Source organism: Lagopus leucura, unplaced genomic scaffold, assembly GCF_019238085.1.
Source record: "Lagopus leucura isolate 7727_CA_CO unplaced genomic scaffold, USGS_WTPT01 Super-Scaffold_739, whole genome shotgun sequence".
Taxonomy (NCBI): Eukaryota; Metazoa; Chordata; class Aves; order Galliformes; family Phasianidae; genus Lagopus; species Lagopus leucura.
In genome coordinates this window covers 19357352-19369568 of record NW_024962255.1, presented here as the reverse complement: position 1 = coordinate 19369568, position 12217 = coordinate 19357352, and the positions used below count along the sequence as shown (strand labels likewise).

Sequence of the window (12217 nt, the reverse complement as noted above, 5' to 3'; positions counted from 1 at the left end):
AAAAAAAAAAAAAAAAAAAAAAAAAAAAAAAAAAAAAGAAAAAGCAATTTGAAATCTACATAAAACAATTGTTTAGAATGTGTGGAAAACTGTTTTACTACTTGCCGTTACTAATTCTTGACAACCTCCTACTTAACAGCTGGTCAAATTCAGTATCATAAAATAATCTGTAAAAAATGCTCAAGCAGTTCCACATTTTACTCTATGTAATATGAAAAAAATTAAGAATTCAAATGAAAATTGCATGAATGAGGACTGGGAGGGCTTAGGGAAATGCAAGCAAAAATAGCAGTTAAAGAGCTAGTGCTGTAAATCAACTGGTTAAAAGGTGGGCAGTAGTAAATAAAAGTCCAGATGACACTTAGAAAGATTTTAGGAGTTTGTGCATTATCTTTTAATTCAGTAATAATAAAAAGTACATGCATGAACATTTGAAGAATCAGGGCTTGATGAGGAGCTGTGACATTACCTAACATACATGTGGGGAAGAGAAAAAAAATATAAAATAAAAAAAGTCATCACCTTGCCCATTTTCTTGAGGTTTATTTTTCTTCCAAAACTCAATCTCTCGCTGCAGTTCCTCTAGTTAACACCAAAAAAACAGTAATATGAATTTTAAAATCAGAAATACAGACACAGCATTAGAAACAGTCATATTCCCTCCATCACCCCAAGCAAGTACCCAAAACCAAATCAGAAAACTTACGTTCTCGAAGTCCAGGCACCAGCTTAAATATAATTTCCTCTAAGGTGTTATCCAGCCTTTCAAGGGGAGAAAATACATTTCACATTAAGTAGAAACTTGCATTTTAAATATTTTTAGCCTTTAAACAACAAACACGTTTTTAATAGTAAAAGGAATTGCATATTTCTAGTAAATAATACATCATGGAAAAAAAAAGCTGATTTTAGCTTTAGAGGAAAAAAAACATGCATTAAAGATTATCTGAATTACCGCTCAAATGGATTTCTTCTTCAAATTACCAAGAAATTCACTTTCTAACAGATAAAAAGTAAAGGAAAGGGAAAAAACATTCTGACAGGTTTTTGTTGTTTCTGTGTTACACTGAATGAATTATGCTGTCAAAAAGAAAAAATTAGAAAAGTAATACCAAATTTTAAAGACTGAGTAATGCAGAACAAGCATGGAAACTATAAATTTCATTATCATATTGATTTTAAGTAGGTGTAGACATCCCTTGTAATACATTTTAAGAAAGCTGAACAGATTCCCTACTCACGATAAAACATACAAATCAATCTGGGCAGGATAAGGAAGCTCACACAGCATCCACTCTGCCCTGGCTAGAAACCACAATGTAATAACTTCCTTTGGTATATTTTTAATTGCCCTGATTTGTCTTCTCAATAATGATATATATCTGTACCTCTACACATACATACTTATATTTGTATATATACATACAAATGTGTACACACCATTAATAATACACACTAGGTCTGCTATAAAGCACGTGACAATTCACTACCTCGTCTGCTAGAAGTGACAAAGTAAGATGACCCAAAGATTTTAAAGTTGAGGAACACTGAGAAGCATTTTAGTAGATAGTGATTCACTTCTTAAATACACCAGCATTCCAGCTTCTTTTCTCTACACTATTTGCATTTGTAATCTAAAGTTTACAAATAGACATATTAACCAGTCATCTATTTTGAGACCAGTTCTCTGTGTCACTTCTTGGAGACAATCGTATCATAGGAATATTTATATTTAAGCTACTACTGTATTCCATTTTTCAACTGTTTCTTCTTGTAAAGACAAAAAAAAAAAATCCAGGTGAAGCACACTGTTCCTAAAGCAAAGATGCATAGAGAGCACTTTCTCATGGATAAGAAGGAAAACAAAGTCGTATGACATCAAAGCACTTTCTGAATAGAGAAACTGTAGGTCTACTTTTCCAAATGGTATGTTATCTCTTCCAGCCTCTCAGGATCAAACACAACTAGATGGTACTGCTTTCTTTAAAGTCCCCAAAGCAGAGCATTGGGAACTTGTGAATCTATCCAGGAAATGGAAAATATACTAGATTTGGAAACAATTCCACTTTGCAAGAAAGTTCTAATCTTCATAACTTACTCATTTAGAAAAATTTGGACTTCAAAGGAGAATCACACTGTACTTAATTCAAAAATCCTGTTAACCATTCCTTATGATGGTGCATACATGCTGTTTTTTCTACATTTATTACTGAGAAATTCCATTTTTAATTTTTTAACTGATCTTCAATGGCTCAAAAGAAAAGTCAATGGCAGTGCTATCACAGCAAGAAACCTGTGTACTTAGCAATTACAATGCTAGCACCATGCACTCATACTCTACTTGACAACCATTTTCTTCAAAAAAGCAAACTAAATGAACTTCTTCTTCCTAATGAAGAAGAAACACTAATTAGAGGAAAATATCCCTATGGATACAGAGAAAAAAGTAGAAAAAAATAACACCTACCCGATCTTAAAGTGCATGGAAACTAACTATAAATTATAATAATAAACCTAGGAAATTATAAAAATATTCTCAATTTCAGGTGCTTTCAACAGTGTTCCTATCCTCCAAGCCTATGAGAACTCAAAAAGAGATTTTGTATTTTGCATCAAAGTCATTCCAAAATGAAATCACTTGGCCTAACTCTGAAGTTGCTCAGTCATTTAGTATGATACTTCCTGCTGAGGCCAAACTGAGAACCGTTTATGTTTTAGACACCTCTTTGCACCCCCACATCTTCCAACCATCAGAACAGCCTGTATGGCAACAAGAACCAAGTATTTATGCTAGCTTTGAATAGTTCCCGTCTCTCCCACCTTCTGAAATAAATGTGTTCTATGAACAAAGCACAATAACTGTTAATTATCTGAAGTGAAACAAATGAAGGCATCAGTCAGGAAAACTTGCATCCAAGTCAGCTTGCTAAGAAGTGCATCTTTATAGTATGACCAACCCAAACACTACTGAATGTTGGTAACATTGATAACACAGAATTCTTCTAAATTTGGAAGGTGAATTCCAAAATTTAATACTCTTCCCATATTTTCAGTTTGGAGTTCAGAGTTGAATTTCAGACTCAGCCTTTTAGTTTCAACAGCCTTTCCATACTGCCAACTGAAAGATACATCTAAATAACTCAAGACAGTTATGAAGTTACTCATAATTGAGTTTATAGAAGAGTTTATGAAGTATGTCTCAAAGATCTCAGATAAAACTACTACTTAGGGTGCCATTTCTCAGAAACTCGCTGCACTCCTCAGCAATGATGGGGCTTGTCTCTAAGTCAAAGTATAATGTGTGTATAATGTTACACAGGCAACATCCAAAAAAGATGTCATTACACTGTTATTCTGATTACTAGTTCAGCAAATGTTTAGAAGTGCTTCATAAAACGCAACCAGCAAACATACTTACATGCAGTTTGTTGGAAAATTGATCCAGTTAGTTACTCTAGAAGCAGTTTCAGGAAATAATTATGAGGAAAACAGGTTTTTCCTCGTTTCTGGCTTGTGAGCTTAACTTCTCACCCTTTTAGCTCTTCTTACTTAAAGCACATTACTATTTTACTAAACACCTACTAGACATTTTCTAAAATATTTTTCTAGCTCAGCTGTAATAGTCCTGTCAGAATAAAAGATGTACTTCTAGAACATTTCTGCTTCCAATATTTACTCTATACAACATCTCCTGTTATGGCAGACAAAATGCTCCTGATACTGATAGGAGATGAAAAATATACATGTGGTAAACATCTACAACAAACCCTTTTAGCTCTACCTCTCCAAAAACATTTGGATCACAAAGACTTCAGCTAATGGTACCACCTAGAGTTGCTGGATTTACTCTTTCTCACCTACTGTCTCGGTATCTATCTGAAACACACACCTGTCACAAAAATCAAAGCAAAATACAGCAAATTGTAGCAAACACCAGTAAATTAGGAAATAATACCACCTCTAGTAAACTCCAGGTGTAAATATTTATTTTAGCACTGACACAATAGTATTTCTTCCTGAGTTCACAACAGTGCTACAAACTACATAAATCTCAAAGAAAAATTGTACCCTCTGAATGTATTGTTCTTGGTGGTGTTCTATTTTGTTTGTTTTTAAGTTGTACAAAAGACAAAAGGCAATTGTGAGAGGGAGGCAAGGCTTCCTTAGGACCAATCAGTAACATGAAATTATGATTTTAAGCACTGGAATGAGACATTCAGGATAACCTTAACTGAGCAAACAGTGATTAGTTTTAGTTGTTTACATTGCATATGCAGTGACCAGGACACAGCTAGTTTCCTTTTTATTGCTTTGGTTTATCTGGAGTCCTCTGAAGATCTAGCTCATTTAATTCCTTTTTCAGCTAAAAAAAATACAATCTCAAAAGATATGCTATGAAAAATAAACAAATAATCAGATCTCACAGGCATGCTCATGCTGCCATTTTCTCTGACTCTCCCAGTGTCTGGCCAGTTAAGTTTATTATTTGAATAATCCAAATTTAGGCCCCCAAAAAATCATGTGAAAGACCAACTAAAAAATATCTCCCCTAAAACTTGTGGGATCACATCTGGTGACACGTATATGAAAGACACAAAGTATAAAATGTACGAAGACTGAGCCTATAAAGGTATTCTAAGAATTAAAATCCAAAGAAAACAGATCAAGAGAGCAAAAACGGCTTGTACTAATTTATACAATTAGTAATTAAAATTATTCACATCCAGTAGTCCCATGCAATCACAACTAATACATCGTTATAAACCAGAAGATCCCAGCATACTGTAACAAAGTGCCCTCAAGACAACTTCCAGAAATTCTCATGCTCATAGCAAAGTGAAAGTTCAAACTTAAAAGGACAATACACTGTCCCTAGCAGTGAACACTTCTATCCATTGGTGGGTGGGAAGTGTACTTCAGCACTTTTGTTTATTCGCAAATCATCATCATTATGCAAATAGCAAAAATACAGTAATATGATATAACTAGCAAAAAGGTGAAGAGTTTAAATCCCTTCTAAGGTCTGCAATAAAATTTTTAATGACTGCTATGGTTATCAAACATCAAGAGAAAAGTGAATGTTAAATAGAAATCCAGCTAACTTATTTTTGAATCGACTTCATTAAATATGACTAAAAGAAACAAACAAAAATCTCCCTTTCATAGAATCACAGAATTGCTTGGGTTGGAAGGGACCTCAAGAATCATCAAGCTTCAATTCCTCTGCGGCAGGCAAGGCCACCAACCTCCATATCTTATACTAGACTAGACTGCCCAGGGGCCCATTCAACCTGGCTTTGATGCACCCTAAAACTACTTTTAGTACTTCAGAAACTGTTCACCTGCCTTCATAGCCCTGTACTGATATCCTGTCATCTTTCTTGCAGGATTTCCTCATGTTTTAAACTCTGCTTAACACATGTGGACTTCCAGCACACATACTATGGAAAGCAGGTAAGTCTGTAACCTTGAGAAAAGATGAGAATGGGTTGGAATGAGGGTGGGATGAGGCTGGTTCCTAAAATGATGACATTTTAGGAAAATGTGAATTTTTACTTAAAATGACATTTCTTGATTTCTCTAGGATAGCTATCACTTTGCATTTCTACATATTGTAACAACTTACACATCTTGTCCTAACAATTATTTTTCTTGAAATTCTGCATTCTCTTTTGGTGATATAGAAACTAACATCCAAGAATGGGCATTTTCAGTGTCAAAATCATATCTTATGCTTATCCTGACTGACCAGCAGATAACAATACAGATTGGCAAGTAAAACTCTTCAGTTATTCAGTTATTTGCATGACCCTTTTTATACAACACTGGAAGAACAGAAGGGTTTAACACAGTTTGAAATCTCCTAAATTGTTGAGGAGGAGAAGGAAAGAAAGAAAGACTATTAATAAAGTTTGTAATCATGTAAAGCATAGAAGGTTTCTGCTTCATTTATTTATTTAATAGAGGCTTTAAAATACTTTAATTTGTACAATATACCCGAGCCTTGCTGCAATTTTTCTTTGTCTTTCCTCCTTAAATTATACGTGAAAAATTCCAGTCTGCTACAAGATGAGAAACTGACAATCCCTGGTCAAACACAGTTGACTCATTTTACAAACAGGCAAAAAAATTAATTTCATTTTAGGACAATAATATTTAGAGCTTTTTTGTTTGGTTGTTTTAATTTTTGTGTCCTTTCACGTCAGCAAAGTTGTGTAATGTCATCTCACCTTAACATTTCTAGTGGGTTGGTCTCGTGCACTTGGTTGCCACACCTGGGACAGTCATTGCTGTCTTCAAAGTGCTGAACAATGCAAGTCTTACAAACTGAGGGACAAAAAAGAAAGAAAAAGAAGTTAGGCCAAGATCTACGTAGTATTCCTTGAACACAACCTAATGATGCCAGCTAACTAAGCTAACTACTTCATGTATCAAAGATGAAGGAGTATTATTTTAAAGCACTAATTGCTTTACACTTCTTGTTCCTCAAAGCGATAGCCAGCTCTGCAATCTCTTTGTAAGAGAAAAGTTCACAGAAACTCTACACTGGTTCAAAGCAGTGATGTTTGCCTTTGGACAGAAATTACAGAAAATACTTAATACTTGAATATTAACATGAAAAAAAGAAAACAGAGTCATGGCCATGACAAAGTCAGAGCAACAATCTGAATTTAAAATCCAATGAAATGGAAACTACAGAAGGTGCTGCACTACTGTTGCTTTCAAATGATTAATTGCATCCTATAGATTTTACTGCCATTATTAAGAAAATGTATCTGGAGCTGATAAGAACAAACACATCTGCTATTATTAATGCATTATAACATTCAGGATGGAAATAATATCTATGCTCTGTTTATTATTACTTAAAGTGAAACGAGAGCCGCAAACTCATCAGCAAATGGACTAAAAAAAATAAATGGATTGCTGCAACTGCAATATGTTTTCTGCTGAAACACTAATTTCTTTCATCACTTACCTAACGAACTAATAGCACCACTAAAGTGAACTGGTAAGCTCTAATATGACAGTCTTTAAGGACAATCTTGTTGGGTTTTGTTGTTTGTTTTAAACAAATGTCACCTAATATGCTAAGTCTGCACTTATCTGCCTTAGAATGCCCAGAAGAGTTATTACACGTCAGCTGACTCTGATAATGCAATGATATCACATGTCAGCTGAGTCTGTGTAGGCACAGGTTTTTCCAAAGTGGTTTCAGACACTGACTGAGAGGCATGAACTTCATAGTTTTGGTTGCATGGCTCAGCGCGGTTCCTGGCACTCTCCCCAAGTGAAATAGCTCCAGCAGTGCTGCGTACATGGTAGATCACTGATGATCTGGTAAAAGGAGTCCAGAAAGCCCCTAAGTGCTGCCAACCAAGTCACAGAACTTGAAAAGGACCATGTAATTTCATCTAATTTCAACCCCCCTTCTATGTCCAGGGAGTGAAGCGTGGCCCTCTGCAGACAGGAACCTCCAAACAGAGATGCACAAAAGCTCAGTTCAACCCTTAGGACATGAGTGCATTTCTTCTTAAACCAAAGGTGTGAAGTATTTAGCACTGGCATACAGATGAAGGAACTTGTAATCACAGAACTCACCTTATGTCATAGAATTTTTGTAATTTGTTAAATTACTGCACTCGATTTTAGCACGTTTCCTAACACATCCACAGGGTAAGAAATCCACTACAGAATACTGAGTGCGATGTTTTGTACCAACAAGATCCCTTTACTTTTCTATATACTTTTTGTAACTAATATTCAGAAAAAAATCACATTGCATCTCACGTGCAGCTGGATAGCAGGGTGCTTGATCCCCTGAGGTCAACCAAGCGACACAAGTGGCAATCAGTCACAGATGAAGCAACTTCACTTTCCCTAAGTCATACTTTTTGAACAGATGTAGCTACAAGACATAATGCACTGCAAAAACATACGCTAGGGCACAAATAGAAGCCCGAGACCTGAACTACTTACAAACAGACCACACCATTTGAGTTTGTATAAATGTGCAGACACATTTTCATTAGTTGGTCAAACAACATAACTCAATACCCTCCAAAAACAATCTAGCCCACCTTCAAATACTAGTTACTATAATTTTACTTTCTTGATACTTTAGTAGGACTAAAGATTGCCCCCCAGAAATGGCTCCAGAACACGCAAAGCCATTTGAATTGGAAAAAGAAAAAAAAAACAAGCAACATCCAATAGCACTGATGACTACAAATTTTGATATACTCTTCAGGAGAAAGGTAGGATGAAATGAGCTTGCCTTTCTGAAACAGGCACTTTCAGCATCATGTCATTAATTCATCTTGTTATTCTCCAGCAAGCAGAAACAATTCAACCACTAAAAGGTCTGGTTCTAAACTGATGAAAAAAGAGGAAGAGTATACTATGTGGCATAAATCATGATGGAGAAGGCTCATTAATTAATAGTAATGTGCACTGCACTCCCCATAAAAAAGTGAGAAATATTTCTAACACAGGACTGTGTGGAGACATTTTAGGCAAGAGATTGTAAGAGAAGTTAGCCTAGAAAATGAAATATTGCCAAAATCGCAGTAATTAACATTGCTGAAAATTAGAACTTTCCTGTTCATTAATAAAGGAGGTGCCTTCTTCCTAATAATAATAATCAGGAGATTCTGAGTGCATGATTCCTATAAATTAGTGAAGTAAAGCAAATAAATGTAGATACTGGGTGTAGGGATGAAGCAAGTCAAAGGTCTAAAGAAGATGAGCCCATTAAGCCTCAATATTAAAGATAATAAAAAGTCTGAAACAAAAGTCCTAAGATAAGCATCTCCCAGATTATTTGAATGAGAATCTAAATAACCTTACTTAGCCCGGTTTTCACAGGGAATCTGAAACATGCTGTTGTCACTGGAGTTCTTCAAATGCAGCATATGGTATCTCAATCATGGCATCTATACTGTGCTGAAGATGGAGATTATATTCTACCTTAGACAAGAGAAAGTGTACTAACTATTGGCAGGAGATGACAATCCTGTTAAGAACTACAAGGTTAAGAATCGTCTGCTACTCAAGAAATTCCATTATTTGCAGAATCACAATTTAAACATTTTTTAAAAGCTGAGCAGCTAGTATGATGATGAAATAAATAAGTCTGACAGTCATAAACAACAGCCACAGGGAAATTCAACCGAAAGTCACTGTGGTAAGTAACGTAAGGGTTTGGTTTATTCTAGACCTTTTGTGACTTGATTTCACAGAAACCGAGCTAGAGAAAACTCTATTTCAACAGAGAACAGCAAGTGAAAAAATTTCTGTTCTGCTATTCCTTTAATAAAGGAAAGAGTTGGTCTAATATTTTTTTGTAAGCCTCCTGTTTGGTGATCACAATAGTGTCCCTATCTATTCAGCCTTTCCTACCTGATGCCAATTTTCAACAATTGATAAAGAATTTAAATTTTTGAAAAAGTCAGTATTAGTCACCATTAATTTTGGAACTGACAGGCCCTAAATCCTAGCCATCTCTTCTCACGTGGGAAATTGCTTGCAACAAAGATTCTAAAAAGATGAGCAGAAAAACTCTCAGAAAAAGTTCCTCTACGTTTCAGGAAAGCTATGTCTGAAGTTCTTTGATAATTTTATTCTTTTCATTTTCTTTTGGGATATCAAGTCAGAGAAGTTCTTGTAGTCTGTGATAAGATGGCAGTGATCCTTTGGAAAGGACTTGTTGATGCGCCTTGTAAAGACATATTAAACTTGACTCTGCTGGACCTTGTGATTGTTCTTCAAACTGAAAGGACATATCCGAGCTATGACTTTCGTTTACTGCTGGAAGGATTTGATTACCACTTAAAAGAACTCTATGCCACTGAACTGTGGATAATTGGCACGTTTATTTGAAGTCAGGTGATAGACTCCTTAACCCCCACAAATACTAAACAGCGTTAAACATAAAGCCTACTAAAATCCAAACTAATACAACTTGAAGAACTATTTATATAAACTAATCTATGGAAAGAAATCAAATTCCTTGATATGGATATATTTACATGCTCTCATCAAACATTTTCTGAGAGAAGATGGCAGCAATGTAGTAAAAAATATACACAAATTCTAGCACTCACAAATAATGAACTGATACGTGATACTCCTAGTAGGAAGAAGATAATCAACCAGTAATTTCAGATACGATAGGTATAATTTTCCTCTTCTCAATGTAAAACACTGAACATTTGTTAAAGCCTGTCACTTTGAAGCTTCAGAGAATGGGGTGGAACCTAAGTGCTGGATGAAGGAAAAAGGGACTCATTAAATAAAAAATAAATTAGATATATTTAATTCACAACTTCAGGGAAAAACAAAAAGACCTTTAACACTTGTAATTCAGATTAACAAAATGACATGGTTTGCAATTGCTTTATGGTAGGTTACAGCGATGGTGAACAGTCAAAAGAAAGCAGTTTAACCAACAGCTGCGCAGTCTGTAGAATTTTGAGGTTCATGCATCACATGCCAGTGAAAAGAGGACCTATATTTCCTGACTATATTATGACAGTTGAGACGAGCCATAATAAAACTTAAACTCACAAAAGAGGATTTATTACAATTGATAAAAGTATTTGTGTGACATATGCTAATTGGCTGGCAACCATAACATACTACACAATGCTGCATTTCCCAGTACGGAGCTATCTGGTTCACACATTCTTTTAGATCTCTGTATCCAGCTGCAAAATACATATGCAAGTGTCAGGACTGTACTGTATGTCATCTTACACTAACAAAGAGGTACATGCCTGATGCACCCATAGATAGTGTTTACTGAGAAGAGGGTATTTTTAAAATATTGATCACCAAGGAACCTAAATAAAGTTATAAACATTTTTCTTCTAAATATGCCACAAGAAAATGTTTAATTAGTTAATCATGGGATAAATTCTTTGTTAGAACTCATCCTTTGAATTCTTCCGAGAATGTCCTCTCTCAAACTGAAGCACTCCTTCAGCCAGGGGGGAAAGAAAGAATGCAGTATACACACAGCTAGTGAAACATCAAACTCATCTCAGTGATGGCACAGACATGTAACAAGTACTTAATAAGCTACCTTAAAAATGCATTAAAAGCACTTACTTTTAGGAAAGTCTCTGCATAAAACCAGGACAAAAACCTTCAATACACTTAACTGCCCTTCTCAGAAAATAGACACATGAGACTACTCGCTGTTAATTACAGTTATCAGGCACAGTCAGGCAGGTTTCCTTCTGTTAGAAAGCAGAGAGCATTGACCAAGAAAGCTCACTTTCAAGGTAAGACAGATCTGCTAAGCTGCTCCATGTCATTTACTGGAGCTGCTGCAGGACAAGGAGCACCAAAGTATCTCAGCTTGCTTGTCTGAGGGTGTGAAGCTTTGCTGCAGTGAAGTTCTTTTGGGCTCTCCTGGTGAGAGCTTTAGCTTTTTGGAGCATACAGCAACACCTGAAAAACACTGATGTTTATATTGAAATTTTCATCTCTGGATGTTTTCCAGATGGAAGGGCATCTCCACAGCTCCTAGACTGTACTGGTTGACAGTTTCTTAATGCAAATGCTAGAGAGACCAGGTAGAAGTAATGCATCACTTCATCTCCTCGTCATAGACAGTGAAAACCTGGCAATGAGCACAGCCATGGGCAGCAGTTTGCCTTGCAGTGACAACAAGGTAACTGAACTCAGGATTCTGAGGAACGCTGCACAGTTAAACAGCAGCTAGGATTCTAAACCCCAGGAAATGTTTGAAAACTTCATCTTCTCCAAGCACCTTCCAGTCTGAATTCCCAAGGAGGCTGTCATTAGAAAGAGAGATACCCAGGAGGGCTGGCTGTTTTTAAATAACTTTTATTTAGACGTCAAGAGCTAAGCAGCCTAACGTACAGGGAATTCTGTCAGAGCTGCCTGGGACTGCCTTGGTGCAAAAGCTTCCTAATTAATACACAAAAAGAGAACATACTAGAAGTGGAAACAAGGATGGGAAACAAAAGGATGTTAAATCACTGCTCAGGCTCCTAGTGATCCAGTCAGGAAGGCCAAAGCACGGCCAGAGCTAAAACTAATGACAGACTTAGAGGGGATTCTACAAGTAGACCAGTAGCTGCATGAAGTTCATAGAAAACACGGACCAGCTAATGAATGAGGGAGACAATTCAGGAATAGGTAACATCAAAAGGCCTGAAGTCCCAATGTCTTTTTTGCCTTCAGA

The 12217-nt window shown here is 36.0% G+C and overlaps 1 protein-coding gene across 7 annotated transcripts in view; it reads right to left on the bottom strand.

Annotated features, from left to right (window-relative positions):
* PCGF5 (polycomb group ring finger 5) overlaps window positions 1–12217 on the bottom strand; it is a 76160-nt gene that overhangs the window by 41621 nt on the left and 22322 nt on the right. For all 7 annotated transcript variants that reach the window (XR_006177370.1, XM_042862777.1, XM_042862775.1 and 4 more), the window contains exons 3-5: window positions 6231–6327; window positions 707–762; window positions 523–582 (exon numbers count right to left, since the gene is read on the bottom strand). Coding sequence is in view for 6 of the 7 variants with exons in the window: in XM_042862777.1 (XP_042718711.1) it covers window positions 523–582; window positions 707–762; window positions 6231–6327 (213 nt within the window). In the remaining variant the exon portion in view is untranslated. The remainder of the gene's footprint in view (window positions 1–522; window positions 583–706; window positions 763–6230; window positions 6328–12217) is intronic.